At 44.7% G+C, this 19,217-nt stretch overlaps 1 protein-coding gene across 1 annotated transcript in view; it reads left to right on the top strand.

The window, feature by feature from the left end:
- fras1 (Fraser extracellular matrix complex subunit 1) overlaps positions 1 to 19,217 on the top strand; it is a 265,766-nt gene that overhangs the window by 225,000 nt on the left and 21,549 nt on the right. Inside the window, exons 43-50 of the mRNA XM_069722629.1 lie at positions 1,544 to 1,807; positions 2,921 to 3,109; positions 4,054 to 4,173; positions 6,330 to 6,509; positions 10,521 to 10,645; positions 14,044 to 14,184; positions 14,266 to 14,493; positions 18,269 to 18,382. Coding sequence (XP_069578730.1) covers positions 1,544 to 1,807; positions 2,921 to 3,109; positions 4,054 to 4,173; positions 6,330 to 6,509; positions 10,521 to 10,645; positions 14,044 to 14,184; positions 14,266 to 14,493; positions 18,269 to 18,382 — 1,361 coding nt within the window. The remainder of the gene's footprint in view (positions 1 to 1,543; positions 1,808 to 2,920; positions 3,110 to 4,053; positions 4,174 to 6,329; positions 6,510 to 10,520; positions 10,646 to 14,043; positions 14,185 to 14,265; positions 14,494 to 18,268; positions 18,383 to 19,217) is intronic.

Below are 19,217 nucleotides of genomic sequence, written 5' to 3'. Positions count from 1 at the left end.
TTTTTTTTTTTTTTTTATCTGTGCAGTAAAATGCTCGCCACATATTTTGATTATTATTTTATTAATAACCAAGTGTAAGAGATCCTCATCTGAAATGTGCTTTTGAGATGCCAACCTAAATCTGTCTGCTTGCATTGAAAGCCTGCTTATATTTGTTGACATATTAATTTTTTTACATTTTTCATAATGATAGTTTTCCCCATCTTTACTAAGTTGTTGCTTGAGTCTTGGGTCCTCTTGCTTCCTCCTACAGTCCAAAGAAAGGAACATAAGGTTGATTGGTGTTTCTAAATCGGCTGGATGGTTGTCCGTCTCTGTCTTTGCTCTGTGATGGACTCCTGATCCGTCGAAGGTTTATCTTTAACACAATGTCAGCAGCAGCAGTTTCCAGCCTCCCACTGACCCTGTACAGGATGGAGCAGTTATAGACATGAGTGAACTGTATGATTATGTTAAAAGAAAATAACACCTGGGTGAGGGGGGGGGGGGGATTCATGGCCTCGGGTTTAACGCATTTTCACTCTCTACAACCCAGGATCACAGCAAAGCGTGAAATAGACACGCTTTGGGCCGGCTAGGTGTGACAGTTGCACCTTTTGTAAACTTACACGCACGTTAATGTCATGTGATGTGGGATCGTGTGACCAAGGTCCTGCAGCAAAGACAACAAAAGACATTTTTTAGTGGCAGTGTCATATCCCACTGCCAAGAGGGACGATGAGGTTCAAATTGGAGATGACAACGTTTTTCTGAAGTTGTTTTTCTTGAGTAGTTTTTTTCCCGAACCCCAACCATGTTCTTTCTGTTGATCCCAACCACGTGTTTTTGTTCGCCCACGACAGAAAAATGTGTAACTTTCACGTCTAGACAGCACAAAGTGTGTCTATTTCACGCTTTGACCGGGTTGCTCCTATTACAAAGAAAACAACATTTCCTGGCTCATGAAGTGTTTTGATTTCAAAGCAATGAAACAAAAACATATAAAATAATATATTATTTTTTGTTTTCATCACTTTCATACACCATCGGCCTCAAATATCCAAAACTGGTCAGATTTTACAGTGGAAGATGGCAAAAATATAAAACACACAAATGTGCACGTGTGTGTGTGTGTGTGTGTGTGTGTGTGTGTGTGTGTGTGTGTGTGTGTGTGTGTGTGTGTGTGTGTGTGTGTGTGTGTGTGTGTGTGTGTGTGTGTGTGTGTGTGTGTGTGTGTGTGTGTGTGTGTGTGTGTGTGCGTGTGCGTGTGCGTGTGTGTGTGTCTGCTCTCATTCAGCTCCAGGATTTAGGCTGAAATTAATGAAAAATCCCATTTAAACCTGAGCTTTGATTTAAGAAGTGGTTTAATTTAGTGGGATACAAAAATTCTCGTTAGTTTCTCCAAAGATCTTGCTTGCATAAAAAACTGGAACATCCTCCATTAAACCAGATGCAGTTCAAAGTGCTGCTTTATTGAGTTAGTGTGCACATGCATACACACACACACACACACACACACACACACACACACACACACACCCTAATTCATCTCTTATTTCCTCAGGGAAACTCCGCAGACGTCAGTTCTACTCTGAGCCGCTGGGGAACGGCCGCGTCCTGTCGCAGGGCTCCACCTTCACCTACCAGGACGTCGTGGACCAGCTGCTGGTCTACACGCCTGAAACCGTCAGCGGGGGAGCTGATGAGATGGGCTTCACGCTCACAGACGGCATCTACACCCACACGGGCCGTATGGAGTTCACCATGGACGTCAGGAAGAGCGAGGGACCCCGACTGACCATCAACAGAGGTCTGCAGCTTCCAGCAGGTGAGAAGCAAGTTTCGTGGTGTCAGCACCTTTTTGTTAATGAGGGACAGGAAAGAAAATCATGATTTTTGTCCTCTCAGGAGATTATTAAAAAGTGTAAAAGTCCTAAATTAAAATCTTAGTAAGGTTTTGATAGAGAAGATCATTCTGCAGAAGCTCAAAATGGGTTTAAGCAGCGACTCAATTCCTGCAATTTGATGCAAAAAACATCATCATGAGAATCTGTGCTGAAAGTATTAAAACATAAAGTAAATATTTTCAAACAAAACTCTCTTCATTAACAACAAGAACTCCTCATTTCAACCAGAAAGTCTCTGCTGCTGTTTTCATCTCCAAATAAAACTGTGTTCACCGGAGGAACAGGAACAAGAGGAGAAACAGGAAGTGACGGGGTTTGTGGGAAATGTGTTCTTCACATTAAAATGATTAAATGTTTGTGATCAAAGGAAGTGATTCCATATTACTGGATGTTAAATGAGTTTTCTCCACACGTCCAGTTGTCAGAGACGTCTCTTTGTTTGTTTCATCCAGCAGGTCTATGTGTTGAATGAACATGAATTAAACAGCATCTAAAGCTCTTATTTTGACAGCTGATGTAGTCCTTGTTTCTATATTCCAGTCACAGACGCTCTGTTCTGGAGACATACGCAGCTGTTAGGACCTTTTAGGACCTTTTAGGAACTTTTAGGAGCTTTTAGGAGCTTTTAGGAGCTTTTAGGAGCTTTGATCTCCACGGTTCTCTAAGTTCAATAAATACATAAAAAAGATTATAACAAAAATATTTCTGATGTGCAGCAGGATTATTATCACAGGAAGTGCTTAAAAAAGAAAACTGTTTCTCAACAATATTACGCAAAAAATATTTTTGAGAAAACCTAAAGATTTGGATCGCCAAAATCCCTAAAATACTCCTGGAGGGACTGTTTACTGTATTTACAATAAACTGACGGGTTGATTGAGTGCTCATCTTCCATCACTGAGTGGAGAAGAAACATTTGTACTGATTGCAGGTTAAAACTTCCTTCAGTTCACCAAGAATAATAAATAAATAAATGCTAAATGCTTCAATACCACAGGAAGATGAAGATGACTGAGCGCTCCGTGTATTTGCAGGGTCATCGTCTACGATCACAGAGCAGAACCTGAAGGGTTCAGATTTGGACTCGGACACCCTGAAGCTCCGGTACGTCCTCATCAAAGATCCTCCGGTTGGAAAACTCCAGCTCAGCCGGAGCAGTCGGGTGGAGAAAGTTTCTGTCAAAGGTCCCGTTCAGAGTTTCACGCAGGACGACGTCAACAAAGGTGACAGCTTTATTTCTTATATTTTTATTGTTATTGTTTTCTACTGTCCAATTCTTTTTTGCTCTTTGTTCTGTTGTATTTCTGTCAGAGACTCAACTGAGAAGCAATAAATATTTGTTTTGATACACATGTTTGAGTTCTGCAGCTCAGTCTCAGTTTCAGTTTCCTCCTGGACTGGAGCATTCAGCCTTTTTTGTTCCCTAAACATCACAAATACAGAAAGATTTTCTTTGCGTGCGTTGACATTTTTTATAATAAACATATTAAACAAAATACAAACCAATGAATTAATTGCAACGTGGGGGATCTTTTTTTTTTTTTTTTCAAAATAAACAGGATAATATTGATTTTGTATGTTAGCTTTCAACACAAACTACTTGTATTTTTATACTTATTAATATCCAACATATTTTCTGCCACTCACTCTCAGAGCTGTGACTCTGTTTGTGCCCTTTGACCTTTGACACTTACATTCAGCCATTTTCCCTCCAAATCGACCAGTGTGACTGACGAAGTAAAAGATAGTCTGGCTGTAATGTGATATGCAGTGATAAGATCTATTAATGTGACATTTTTCCCAGCAGTTAACATCGTGCATGCAGTTGAAACACGACACTGAGGCCCGATCCCATTCCCCATCCCGGGGCCCTACGCCTCGTTGAGGAGCGCCCTCTACTGGAGAGGGGCCCTATAGGATGGAGCTAGAAGGGGGGGGGCTTAAAATCTGAAACTAAGGAAATGGGACGCCACTGGTTGTCCTGCAGTTCTCCTGAGCTAATTATTAATCATTTTTTAAGGGTTTTCAATTTGATTATTAAATTCATGTATGCAGTATGGTGACAAAATGTTGTATCTCAGAGAAACAGCTGTTAATGTTCATAAACAATCTGTGGGATTGGGATTGAGTTTAAATGGACACTGAGTGCTTGTCGTTGTCTGTGCAGGCCTGCTGCAGTACAGCCACGAGAAAGGAGAGAAGGGAGGCAGCCTGTCTTTCAAGTTCATCCTGGTCGATCCGGAGGGCAACAAGCTGATCGACCAGTCCTTCTTCATCAGTGTGCTCGGTACGCTTTCCTCCCTCCATCTTCCTGCTCTGCAAAATACGTGTTCTTTCAATTGGTGGAGAAAAGAAGGCAATTACTACACATTTATCCTTTTGTCCTGCGCGCTCACTGATGTGCACACCGGACAGCATCTGAATGCAAACGGTGTGGAGACACTTTGTGACGGAGCCACTGGTGCATTTTCAAAATCATGGAAATGCAGAGGTCATTGTTAAAGTGTTTATCATTTTTTGTCCTTCACATATATGAGGGGTGCAGCATCAGTTCTCAGATCACACAAATCCTCCAATATGGTGACATCCAGCACATTTAACCTGGTTAACGGTTGGTCAGTACCTTCGATATCAGTGAGACGGCTTCTCCTCCTAACAGCTGAGAAGCTGTCGATTTAGAGCTATCAGGGATGAACAAACGTCAGAACAGACTGGAGCGTGAGAGTTCGGTCCACATCGGGCAGCACACTGGACCAACACTCAACAGTCCTCTCGGTCCCAACACATACACATTATTGCTCCAACCTCACTTTTCCTGCTTGCTGGTAAATCACGTCTACCTCAGTTTGTGTTTTACTTTCTAGTTGGTGTTCAGTGTGCTCGTGTTCCAGATCCATTAAAAGCAGCTCTTTCTGTTGCTTTAAAGTTACTCACTGACTCTGGAGACGTACAGCGGTTTAGATTTCAGAGACACTTTTAATATTTTCTTTAAAATGTTGATCCACTGAGGACACGCTGTAACACTAGAGGTCGGCTCCAAAAAGCCTCCGGCTCCATAGACTCCCATTCAACTTCTGTCATCAAATCCAAAGTGAATAAAATGTGTCCATCAGTTCTCTCGGTGTTGTTAGCTAAAGTCACTCCTTCTTCTTAGTTTTCTGGAGGTCCATCTGAAAATAATCCCTCATTCATTAGAAAAGAAGATTCAAGAAGACCTGGTTTTGGGGGCGTGTCTGTTTGATTGACAGGCCTGTGGTGCAGTCAGGTTACAGCTATCGGTGGGCGGGACGTAGTATCGTCAGGTTTCCGATCAGATCGGTCAGATCCACCGCTGGCTCCTCCCCCAGCTCGTCCAAATATGGTCACTTCCTGCTCCGAACCGCTCCGAACTAGCAAAGATGGTGACGGACAGAATCTGAACTGGAGGATTCATAACGTTCACAAACCAACGATGACATCGCTGATGGTTGATGACATCACTGATGGTTGATGACATCGCTGATGGTTGATGACATCACTGATGGTTGCTGCTTGCTGCAGAAAACTAAGCAAAATAAAACACGATTTAACCACATAGCTAACAAAACAAATGGGAACAAAACAGACAAGCTCCCATTTTGAAATAACACTGATGAATGGTGTTTATTGTGAAAGAAGCCTCCTACGTGAGGTGTGTTAGTCAGTGAGATCAGTGGATGTGTGGAGATTGTGTTCTCCAGCTCGTCTGGACCCTCAAAGTGCTTCCTGATTGGACACAAACTGACACAATCACCATCAAACAGGGCCCGTCATCATATATATACTATATGGTGTCTTTTTCAGAGATAATGAAAAGAATTGCGTAGACATGAAAATGTGGAGTTGGTATAGAGTCTGCTGTATCATGAAACTCAGCTGGACATTTTCTTGTTACCGATGCTGTCTGAGAACATTATTTTCTGAATCAGAAGAAAGTGAAGGATTGTGTTTCCCTCACTGGCGAACAGCTTCCTGATTCTCCTCTCGTTCTCAGCTCCCTTTTTATCTTCTCCTGTGTTGTTCTCTCTCAGATGTGACTTCACTGTGACTTCTCTTCCCTCTGATGACTCTCTGTCTTTCACAGTCCGTTCGTCCAAATCTCTCCAACCTTCATCCCCTCTGATACGCCTTACTTCCTCCCTGCTGCAACCCGACTTCATCTCTTCTGGTTTTCTACTTGTAGTTGTGTCACTAATTAGTTTCTGCTCCTCTTATCTTGTCTTTGCAAATAAATCGGAGTTTCTTTCTCCGCTGCTGCAGTCCATCTCATTGTTTGTTTTACCCGGATGAGAAATGGACTCCTTCATACTTTGGTTTCCTTTTGGATGAATTCTTTTTTAACAAACTCTGCCAAAGGCCAACAACTTCAGCGAGTAAATCTTTCTCTCTGGGGATGTTACTAAACCTTCCTGTTTCCTCCTGCAGAGGACCGTCTCCCTCCGTCCGTGGTGGTGAACAAAGGCCTGGTGCTGGATGAAAACTCCATGAAGAAGCTGACCACCCTCCAGCTGTCGGCCAGCGACCAGGACAGCGAGCCGGCCGAGCTCGTCTACCGCATCACCAAGCAGACGAGCCTGGGGCACCTGGAGCTGACCGCCAGTCCAGGTAGGATGTCGTGTTCAAACCAGCAGCAACACCAAACGTGTTTCAGTTTTTGGAAATGAAATCCATAACTGTGTGTTTGGTCTGTGACGGCCATGATGAAGCCCCACTGCAGCTCTCTTTAATGTATGATCATGTCAATATATTAAAGGTGACGTGTTTCATGGAAATTTAACAATTTGACATCCAGAATTTTGAGGCGTTACTTTGATTAATAAATAAACCAGCTGAATAGATGCTAAGAGTCCTATTTTAACGGTGTAAGGAGCACCGGGCAGGAGAATGACAGCTGAGACACTTGTTTTCAGATGTGAAGACTTAATGTGCACGAACACACCTGTCTTTAGTTGAAGTGACTGACTGAACTTCACATTTAAAATCAGACAATTTTAAGGGGATTTCTAACCGAAGTTATTCCGTCACTTTACATGTAGCTTTAATATCAAACAGACACATCCTGTACGCACCACTGGCTAAAGAGGGAAGTGCTTTTATCTTTTAGTCACACTGGACTTTTGATTCTGCTGAACACATTTTTGCATTTTTAGATTAAAACCGAGGTGATTTTCTGACGAGGTGCAGCTTTTAGACACGAAGGAAAATATGAGTTGATCTGAAAATCTGAACTGTGTTGGAGCAGAAAACCGACAGACTGAGTTCATTCTTTACCTCAGAGACACCTGAAGGTCAATTTAGTAGCTCCTCTTGAAGGTTTCAATCATATCACATTACTTTCATTTTATTTAATTGTTTTTAAACGTGCAGTACAAAACCGTGATTGTAGTTCAGATTAACCCTTCGTAACAGTGATTGGCCTTCACTCACCAACCACACTTGCTGGAAATGGTACAATTTAACACGTTCAACACAGTCAAGGACGTCATTTTTATGGACTAAAGAAACAGCACAACATTTTTAATACAACAGCATTCATTATTCAAAGAAAGTAGAAAATCTGTTTTAATTGTCAGTGAATATTATATTTTAACCATTCATCACATTCTCAAGGTGAATTTAAATGTTATTTGCAGGGTTTGTTTCCACAAATAAATGCAGACAGTGTAAATAGTGTACGTGCGGTCGGGTCAGAGGACGAGTCCAACTGAATTAGTTCCAGATTCATATTCCATAAACTCATATAAACACATACACTCTGTCTATCTGATGAAGTGTAATGAACCACTCCACTTCCTCCATTGTGTCTCTTGTGTATTCCAGCTGCCCTCCACCAAACAAACACACAAACACACACACACACAAACAAAAACAAACACACACACAAACAAACACACACATACACACAAACACACACACACACACACACACAAACAAAAACAAACAAACACACACAAACACACACAAACAAACACAAACAAACACACACACACAAACAAACAAACACAAAAACACACACAAACACACACACACACACAAACAAACACACACAAACAAACACACACACAAACACACACACACAAACAAACACACACACAAACACACACACAAACACACACACACAAACACACAAACAAACACACAAACAAACACACACAAACACACACACACACACACACACAACAAACACAAACAAACACACACAAACACACACAAACAAACACAAACAAACACACACAAACACACACACAAACACACACACACGCTCCTTCCTCTTTCAGCTCAGACACACACATCCTTTAAATGACTGCAGTCTCAACTGAATTTCTCGTCTGTGTTTCTCAAACCAAACCAAAAAAGGAGGTAGTTGATGTTAAATTATTTTGGAAGCGAACAGAGCAGTCGATGCATCCTGTGATCACAAAGAGGTCATTATTACTGTTGAGGATTTGAGGCGCGGCTGAAAGGATCCTCCGCATCAGCGAGCTCCCTCGCAGCATGTTAATTAGCAGGACGTTAACAGCGCTCTCTGATTTCAGAGCATCGCTTCACCTCCGAGCCTCCGAGCAGCTCCTGATAATCACCGCTCTGTTTTTCCATGCTAACACGCTCAGCCGGCTCGCTGCCCGTCGGTGTGCACGCGGAGCGTCATGGCAACGGCTCAGGGAAGTTAAACGCTCTCATTCGATGCCCACTTTCAAAGCTGAGCTTTTCAAAAGGCGCGTCGACCGGCGGAGGTTGTGACACCTCTCTGGAGCAGAGTGTTCGTCAAAAGGCTCCCGTCTTACAAATCAATGAGGATTTCAACCTGCTTCACCTCCAATTCTTCTTTCAGAGACGATGTGCGGCTCAAACTTTCTCAGAGGTTCAGAGGAGTCCAGAGCAGTGACGTCTGCACCCACAAACAGATTCAGCTCTTTGCTGGTCGGCCTGAAATTCAGACTCTCTGGAAACCTTATTCTTGCCACATTAGCTTAAAGAGGCTGCAAGTGAGCCACGCTTCCAAAATAAGGCCTTCGATCTTTGTAAAATTAGATTTCAGACAACTTTATAACTTGTAGGACTCACTGAGATCATTTCCATCATCCTCCAGTGAGCTCCAACGAATTCATCAGTCTGTCAGAAAAGTTAACGGAAAATAAAACTGAAATAAAAGTCACTAGTTTTGAAAGTGCTGCAACTGCTGAGCCGTTCACTTCCTGCGGCAGCTGCATCACAGCTGGAGCTGCTCGTTTTGTCAGATTTTGTTTTCAGAGTTCAACGAGTCAAATCTTCTCAAACGTGTGACTGCAGTTCGAGCATCAACATGATGAACAGGATTTTTTACAGGATTTTCCAGATAAAGACAATCAAACTAAAAGGTTCCAGCTTTTGAAACAGGCCTGTTCGTTTACAATAATAAAACATTACTATGAACCAGAACTGATAAATACATTTTTGTAGTAAATTGTACTTCCTCACTGTACTTTTGAACTTTAACGATTACACTTGCTCAACTTTCCAACCAGCTTTAAGTGAATACGTCTTTAATAAGACTTTATGTGTGAAAATAAAAAAAATATTTTTGCTGTTTGGTATCAAACTATTAAATCAGATATAAACAACTGATCTTTGCTGCATTCAGTGTGTTTCAACAAAAATGTTTCCTGACGTGATAAATGGAGCAGAGAATAAAGTTGCCTTTAAACAGGTGGAGCTGATTATAATGATGTATAAACCTCCATCCTCAGATGAGACGGCTCAAACTACCAGAACCACAGACTCCTTTCACTGTCGGTCGCTGACATCGATGCTGAAACGTCTTCTTTTCCATTTCCTCAAGCTTCAGTGATGATGGAGGAATTATTGACCTCTGTGTTTAACATTTGACTTGCTTCACTGGAAGTTTTATTTTAATAACTTTTTATTTTGGAAAAGGCCTTGCAACTGCACGGGGAAACAACTTTTCACCATCTGCCAAGGGAAACAAATCTGATTCCATCAGTGGGCCACATTATTCAACCAGTTATTACCTTCACATCAAAGTCAGCGGCGACGTGAGGAGTCCATGTTCACGTTATTGAACAATCCTTCATACAGTCAATCAAAAGATTAAACAGAAAATGTGGCAGAACGTTTTCTGTTTGCATTCAGCAAGCAGAGTTACTGTATTTAATTAATGTGAGTGTCAGACACTTTATATAACAAATATAACTAATAATAAATGTAGGTATCACTCAAACAACTGCAACTCTCTGAGGAAATAAGCCAAAATACATCAGCAGAAATAAATCTCCTCGGATGAAAAATATATTTTGGTTGTATTTTTTAGTGAATTGCCTTTAGTTTGGTGCAGATTCATGTTTGATTGTTGCAGTCAGACCTGATTATGTTTCCCACTGAGAGGAGCTGCAGCCTCATTAGAAAAGTTCAACTTTAGTTTCAGTTCAGTTTATTCGCTCATTAAAATGATTAAAAGCCAAAAAGGAAAAGCGTGAAGGAACACAGTGTGTGCTGTTAAACGAAACACTGAAAGGGGAGCTGACAAAACCACCTGAGAACAAAATATAAAAGTTAAGAAAGAAACTGACACCAAATCTCACCATTTAAATTTGTCCATGAACATTGTTGTGTTTGCAGGCAGCAGAATCAGCACGTTCACGCAGGCCGACCTGGCGTCTCGCAGCGTCCAGTACGTCCACACCAGCGAAGACGAGAAGCACGCCGACCAGTTCTCCTTCAGTGTGTCCGACGGGACCAACGAGGTGAGACAGCGACGACACTCTGAAAACGTTAAAGACCTCCTGGTTCTCTTCGGTTCCACCACACAGGAGCTCAGGAAGGAGCCCAAAGAACCTTTTTATGATACATGTTGGTGCACGGGGAGAAGTTCAGGACGTCGGTCAAAGAGACGGGATCGTTTTAGCGTCACAGATCGAGTGTTGGCCATCACATAACATCCCATAAAGCAATGTCTTCCTGTGTCACGTTTATATATAATTGATCAAACTGCTGTTGGACAGAAGCCATCAGTGTGCTTATTGAGTGTGTTAAACAGAGGGCACGGAAATAATCAAAGCTGCAGACATGTTGGCGTTTTAAATGCTGCGGTTATTTCCGGTCAGTGCAGAACGTCCGTTTGAAACAACACAAAGACCAGGCTAGGAAGACAGTCCCTCCAACACATCGCAATGATTCATGCAAACTCAAGCCATCTCCACAATATTCGTGGGAGCTAGCAATTTTGAGAAATTCCCGGCATTTGCACACACTGAACTTTGGTTTTGTGCATACAGTACATGTTGAATTAATATTAGTTAAACAGCATCTAAAGCTTTTATTCTGACAGCTGACAGCCTTCGTTTTCTATATCACAGCCACAGTTTGGGAAAGCTACTTCACTTTCATTAATTGTCTTGTAGCCTTGAGCCCCATGGTTCTCTAAGTTCAATAAAGAAAATAAGAAATTCATTAACTCTGCACATTCAAATTTTTAGAAAATCTGCTGCAAAATCAAACATTTTGATCGCAACAATCACAAAAACAACTCTCCAAAATCCTGGAAGGGCTGGAAAGAGTCCCAACATGTCAGAATACTATATGTTAGTGTACTAAATATGAATGTGATATACATACATGTGACCAACATGAGTTGAAGCCAGAGCTGACGTGAGAAGCATCCTCACTGAGCCCCCTGGTGGTTAAGGTGGGTCAGTGCAGCGAACACCAAGGGAACTATGGGAAGATGCTTTCATGGACGTCACAACTGAGGTCAGATTGTTACATCAAGTAAAGATTGAAGGTTTCTCGGGGGGGGGGGGGGCAGAGCATCTAGAGCTCAATCAGACCCAAAGGGACCTCACCGTCAGAACATGAAGCTCGGCCTGCTGAGAGATCCAAGGACCGCAGAGTTTCACAAATCAGTGGAAGTACTTTCAAAAGAAATGACTTCTCCAGAGAGGAAACGCATCTGAAGATGGTCTCAGACACAGCAGCACTTCACCGGGCAGGACTGGAAAACGTTCTCATTACTGATGAATCCAAGTTGTTTATTGGTGTCGGTAACAGAAGGGTGAATGTAAGGAGACGAAACGGAGGGAGAATGAAACCACAGTGAAACACGGTGGTGGAAATATTCACGTCACTCAGTCCTCATAATGAAGTAAATAAAGCCGGTTGATATTCTCCTCAGACTTCTGTCATTGGCTGAAATTTACATAAGAGAAAAAAATGGTCAATAGAAAGTTACTGACCTGCAGCCCAGTAAATCCTTCTCAGTATAAAGTATTTAATGAAATCTAAATATACAGAACAAACTTCAGCGCTTTCAGATTGTGGGGAAAGTGGCACCCCCCCCCCCCCCCCTCACCCCCCACTCCTTTTCTCTCTCTCTCTCTCTCTCTCTCTCTCTCTCTCTCTCTCTCTCTCTCTCTCTCTCCCTCTCACTCACCCCCCCCCCCTTTCTGCATAAATCTGCCTTGCCAATCCAAACTAATGAAGACCTGGAGGACTGAGTAAACATGTGAAAAAGGTCATTTGTCCTTCACGCCTGGATGAGTGCTGTGTGGAGGCTCGGTTAGTGTCTGTGAACGGGTCTGCTGCTTTCTACTTGTGAGCTCTCTCTGTGGTCGGGAGGTCCGTTCACACTCCTGCTGAAAAAAAAGTACTGTATATTTATTATCAAGTGTTTCGCATTAAAGTTAAGGATTTTGTTTCTCTCTCTTTTTGCATTTTAAACGACACCAGAGCAGAATATGTGGCGAGTGTGTGGCGAGGTGCCCGAGGACATACCAGCACACAGTTTCTGTTCTAACTGCAGTTTGGGCTTTTTGGGTTCACATTTCCATTTCACATCCGTTCCAGTGAGTGAATTCACACCCGGGAACACATTATAGAAAGTTCTTCACTTGACTGAAACGTATGCAGTTTGTTGTATCTTATTTGTCCTTTTTAATTTACCATCATTACATAAACATACATCACGGTCCTGGAAAGACTCCAAACCAACGGCTCGGAGTTAGAAAGTAATGAGCTCAGGATCCAGATCTCACAGGACAATCTTTGACTCAACCGTCGCTGTATTGTAACAAGGAAGATTTTAACAAGGAAGAATAATACTTGGAATAAAAAGGATGATGTCTAAAACAATAAACAGGTGCCCACATGAACACAAAAAAATACCTCTTGCAGTTCTTACCTGCTGTCACAAAAAGAAGAAACTTTGTTCAAAGAAGTTTTTAATTTGAGAAGATCCTGGCTCTTCTTGAACAACTCCGACTGATAAAAGCTGATATTAGCATCAGATCAACTTTAGGATACATAAGAGACTGTGCAAACATTAGATGAACGGCAGGAAGGTATCTTTCATTGGCTTATATGAACATGAAAAGAGAAAAACGTCAACCCTTTGTTGAGAATTGATGTTTTGAACGAGAATATTCATAAAAGTGTTTTGTACTTTGTCCTTTAGCCTGAAGTAGTGACTTTAGGTGACTGAATAGTCTCGTCTCCAAATGAATAAATACAGAACGTAGAAACACTAAACTGCTCAGCTGGCTCAGTCTGGTTGGAACAAAGATATCTGACGAACAAAGATATCTGACGAACAAAGATATCTGATGAACAAAGATATCTGATGAACTAAGATATCTGATGAACAAAGATATCTGATGAACAAAGATATCTGATGAACAAAGATATCTGATGAACAAAGATATCTGACGAACAAAGATATCTGACGAACAAAGATATCTGACGAACAAAGATATCTGACGAACAAAGATATCTGATGAACAACCAAAAGAGACCCGACTTCACCAAATGGGTCATTTAATAGAACTATAACAAGTAGAAACTACATTATATTACATGTTATATAATATTCTATTCTAATTCTATTTTCCCATTGAGGAAGTGGAGGGATATTTCTAGTGATGAGCAGGATGTGTTGTCATGGTGATTTGTTCCAGATGTTCAGTTGACTATTTGTCAACTGTTAAATATTTGTCTTTTATTAGTTATTTTTTTAGTGATTACAGCAAAATAATGGAGAAAAGTAATTAACAAAAAACGGTACACGTGAAGACTGTTGGAGGAAGAGTTACACATCTACATGTATGTATTTTTTAAAGCCTGAATATCGTCCTGTGTGCGTCGTCCTCAGGTTGCTCAGACTTTCTACATCACCATCAAGCCGGTGGACGACTCGCTGCCTCTCCTGCAGGTCCCGGGGATGAGGGTCCAGGAGGGGGTGAGGAAGACCATCACCGAGTTTGAGCTGAAGGCCACCGATGCCGACACGGAGGTAGAGCAGTGATGACTGATCCTCCAGCTCAAAGACCAACCTTTAGTTTTCCTCACCGTTACCTTCATTCTCTCCCTGCAGGCGGAGTCCATCATCTTCACCGTCGTCCAGGCTCCTCGCCACGGCACCATCGAGCGCACCGGCAACGGCCAACACTACCGACAGACCGGCAGCTTCTCCATGGACGACATCTACCAGAACCGCATCAGCTACAACCACGACGGATCCAACTCACTGAAGGACCGCTTCACCTTCAGCGTGGCCGACGGCACCAACCTGCTCTTCATGGTGGAGGACGCTGGCAAAGAGGTGTGTGTGTGTGTGTGTGTGTGTGTGTGTGTGTGTGTGTGTGTGTGTGTGTGTGTGTGTGTGTGTGTGTGTGTGTGTGTGTGTGTGTGTGTGTGTGTGTGTGTGTGTGTGTGTGTGTGTGACCTTTTTCTGACCAGAGGGGTGAGTCAGCGGTTTTTCGGTGTCCTCGTACTTCTGTCTTTGTTAGGTTTCAGACCTGCAGAGTGAAACTTTTAAAAAGTTTGGTTTGGACTTCTTCTGGAAAGTAAGAACATTTTGAGAAGAGAAGGCATCACTGATGTTTTAGTTTAATAAATAAATAGATAAATAAAGTGCATCGGGAGCTTTGAGGGTCCCTCTCCCTCTCCAACAATGAAATGGCGGGAGGGAGGGACGGAGTGAGTGAGTGAGTGAGTGAGTGAGTGAGTGAGTGAGTGAGTGAGTGAGTGAGTGAGTGAGTGAGTGAGGGAGTGAGTGAGTGAGCGAGCAAGTGAGGGGGAGGGAGGAGGGAGGGAGTGAGTGAGTGAGTGAGAGTGAGTGAGTGGTGAGTGGGAGGGAGGGAGGGAGGGAGGGAGGGAGGGAGGGTGAGTGGTGAGTGAGTGAGTGAGTGAGTGAGTGAGTGAGTGAGTGGAGGGAGGGAGGGAGTGAGTGAGTGAGCGAGCGAGGGAGGGAGGGAGGGAGGGAGGGAGGGAGTGAGTGAGTGAGTGAGTGAGTGAGTGAGTGAGTGAGTGAGTGAGTGAGTGAGTGAGTGAGTGAGCGAGCGAGCGAGCGAGCGAGGGAGGGAGGGAGGGAGGGAGGAAGGGAGGGAGGGACGGAGGGAGTGAGTGAGTGAGTGAGTGAGTGAGTGAGTGAGTGAGTGAGTGAGGGCGGTAGGGAGGGAGGTAGGGAGGGAGGGACGGACGGAGTGAGTGAGCGAGCGCAAGTTAAATATTTTCAACTCGCGCTGACGTAAATTTGCGTCCTTTAACGTCCTGGTGTCCTGGTCCTGTTGATCGGTCCGTCCCTCCCCGTCCCTCTCACCGTCCCTCTCCCCATCCCTCTCCCCGTCTCTCTCCCTGTCCCTCTCTCCGTCCCTCTCCCCGTCCCTCTCACCGTCCTCTTCTACGTCCCTCTCACCGTCCCTCTCCCCATCCTCCACTACGTCCCTCTCACCATCCCTCTCCCCATCCCTCTCACCGTCCCTCTCCCCGTCCTCCACTACGTCCCTCTCACTGTCCCTCTCCCCATCCCTCTCTCCGTCCCTCTCCACGTCCCTCTCACCGTCCTCCTCTACGTCCCTCTCCCCATCCTCCACTACGTCCCTCTCACCGTCCCTCTCCCCGTCCTCCTCTACGTCCCTCTCACCGTCCCTCTCCCCATCCTCCACTACGTCCCTCTCACCGTCCCTCTCCCCATCCCTCTCACCGTCCCTCTCCCCGTCCTCCACTATGTCCCTCTCACCGTCCCTCTACCCATCCCTCTCCCCGTCCTCCACTACGTCCCTCTCACCGTCCCTCTCCCCAACCCTCTCCCCGTCTCTCTCCCTGTCCCTCTCTCCGTCCCTCTCCCCGTCCCTCTCACCGTCCTCCTCTACGTCCCTCTCACCGTCCCTCTCCCCATCCTCCACTACGTCCCTCTCACCGTCCCTCTCCCCATCCCTCTCACCGTCCCTCTCCCCGTCCTCCACTACGTCCCTCTCACCGTCCCTCTCCCCATCCCTCTCACCGTCCCTCTCCCCATCCCTCTCACCGTCCCTCTCCCCGTCCTCCACTACGTCCCTCTCACTGTCCCTCTCCCCATCCCTCTCCTCATCCCTCTCCCCGTCCCTCTCCCCGTCCCTCTCCCCGTCCCTCTCACCATTCCTCTCACCGTCCCTCTCCCCATCCTCCACCACGTCCCTCTCACCGTCCCTCTCACCTTCCCTCTTACTGTCCCTCTCCCCGTCCCTCTCCCCGTCCTCCACCACGTCCTCTCTAACCGTCCCTCTTCCCATCCCTCTCACCGTCTGTCTCCCCGTCCTCCACCACGTCCCTCTCACCGTCCCTCTCCCCATCCCTCTCACCTTCCCTCTCACTGTCCCTCTCCCCATCCCTCTCACTGTCCCTCTCCCCATCCCTCTCACCGTCCCTCTCACTGTCCCTCTCCCCATCCCTCTCCCCATCCCTCTCACTGTCCCTCTCCCCATCCTCCACTACGTCCCTCTCACTGTCCCTCTCCCCATCCCTCTCCTCATCCCTCTCCCCGTCCCTCTCCCCGTCCCTCTCCCCGTCCTCCACTACGTCCCTCTCACTGTCCCTCTCCCCATCCCTCTCCTCATCCCTCTCCCCGTCCCTCTCCCCGTCCCTCTCACCATTCCTCTCACCGTCCCTCTCCCCGTCCTCCACCACGTCCCTCTCACCGTCCCTCTCACCTTCCCTCTTACTGTCCCTCTCCCCGTCCCTCTCCCCGTCCTCCACCACGTCCTCTCTAACCGTCCCTCTTCCCATCCCTCTCACCGTCTGTCTCCCCGTCCTCCACCACGTCCCTCTCACCGTCCCTCTCCCCATCCCTCTCACCATCCCTCACCGTCCCTCTCACTGTCCCTCTCCCCATCCCTCTCACTGTCCCTCTCCCCATCCCTCTCACTGTCCCTCTCCCCATCCCTCTCACCGTCCCTCTCACTGTCCCTCTCCCCATCCCTCTCACTGTCCTTCTCCCCGTCCTCCACCACGTCCCTCTCACCTTCCCTCTCTAACCGTCCGTGCGATCACGCTGAACGACAGCGTGCAGGTGTTGATGTCAGCGCTCACACACCTCCTCGCCTCGTGTTTATTGTCTGTCCGTCCCCCGGAGGACGGTGGACTCGGTGGTCACGTGTGTCCTGCAGCTCTGAGTGAGTTGCCGGTTTTATTGCTGGCGGTGTTTGAGGTGGATTTGCTCCCCGTGAGGAGGCGCTCTTATTAAATAACGTATGAGCTCCTATAAACCGCGCGTGGCTGAACACATCCTTCAAATGTCACGAGTCAAAGTTGGTCTGTGAGGACGAGCTGCTCTTCCTGCATCCGCATGGACCTCGGACACAAAGCAGGAATATTGGAGCGTCTTATCTGATTTAACCTGTCGCCCTGTTAGGCAGAGATGAATCCATAAAGTAATAACCTGCAGCACTTCTTATTTTTGTCACTATGATGTCCAACTTTTATCCTGAGAAAGTTGTTTTCACAACTCAATCTAAACACAACGTTTTCTTAACTTTTATAATTGGAAAAGAGTTCAAGTGGAAACTGTTTCGAGAGAAGTTTACATTACCTCGTCTATCCAGGTCAGTGTTTCTGCAGCTCAACATTACTGTGGAATTTTTTTTTAATGTAATCTTTGGATATTATAATTATTTTTAATTTAGTTTTTATTTCAGTTTCAGCAACTTATACAATCAAATTCACATTTTCCCAACTATTATCCTTTTTTTCTATTTTTACAGCAGTATATATTTATATATATCTTTTAGACAATTCAACAAAATACAATTAAAGAAAACAGAAAACATGAAATATTACTACTTGGAATAGAACAAAGATACAACTTAGAAAAGGATTCAAATGTAAAACAACAACAATAAAAAACAAGCAGAGCAAAACAAATAAAAAGGGAAACTAAGGATATCTTTGGTCTTATTGGGATTTAGGCAGAAACCTGAGCCCTTAAGTCTACAGACCATCGGAGGCTTTATACAAAATATGTATTTCTAGTGCTTAAAACTTCTCTAAACTTCCCAATAAATCATTTTCAAAACGGAGCTCCACCATCTTCAGTGTATTTAAATGTTAAACTTTTGCAGATCGTGACGGCGGCTCCTCAGAAGTTCAAGATAGATATTCTGCCGGTAGACGACGGGACGCCGCGGATCGTCACCAACCTGGGCCTGCAGTGGCTGGAATACATGGACAACAAGGTACACGTCTTCATTAAACATCTGCAGATACATGTTGTTCTGATTAACAGCTGAAGATGGATGAACGGGTCCACCGGTGGAGATCTTTGTCTGGTGTTTGAACCTTTGAATGGTCTCCAGTAGAAGACAGAGTTGAGCTGTTGCTCCACAGACTCTTCTAACAGTGACAGCTGTGTCTGGTGTCCTCTGATGCGCCATGGTGGAGGACGGAGGAGCAGCTGATAAGCTCCGTCACTTTGTTCACCTGCTCCACCTGCTGGTTTGTGAACATCATCACATTGTCAAGCATTCGTTTGTTTGGTAGACGCTGTAAAAATATCATTTATTCCAAGTCTGTGTTTACAATGCAGCTAATTAAGTCCTGGGTGTGTTATCGCTCAGGGAAATGATCATAATGTTGAACTCTGCATCTCCTCCCCGACCGCTGGAGGCAACTCAGAACCGGACTAACCAACAACTCTTCAGGTTTATGACTGGGAAGTCGTTCCAGTGGAAACGATCCTGATGCTGCTTAAATTGTCACTGCAGCAAAAAACAGTTTCTCATTTATTGTTTATTTGTGTAGATCAGACCGGCTCTCTGCAGGCCACGCCCCCTTCTGGGGGAGTTAAATTAGTTTATAAATGACCCAAAAACACCATGTCAAGTAGATGTATGTCCCCTCTGCCTGCAACAGGACACGTTGGCTAGATTAAAAAGATGAATTTGATCCCTCCTTAGTCCCTTCAGGCTTCCCTTGTATGCCATGAAGCCCTTCTATCAGCATCGTCTTTAGGACATAACGGGGGAAATAAATTGCAAATAAGAGTTTTTTTACATCATTGTTGGTGCAACT

This window comes from Brachyistius frenatus, unplaced genomic scaffold (assembly GCF_029030835.1).
Source record: "Brachyistius frenatus isolate BFR_SWC_R1_liver_20210118 unplaced genomic scaffold, ASM2903083v1 Contig_298, whole genome shotgun sequence".
In the NCBI taxonomy this organism is placed as follows: domain Eukaryota; kingdom Metazoa; phylum Chordata; class Actinopteri; family Embiotocidae; genus Brachyistius; species Brachyistius frenatus.
The sequence above is the reverse complement of the archived record's forward strand: the minus strand, read 5'-3'. Positions and strand labels throughout refer to the sequence as shown.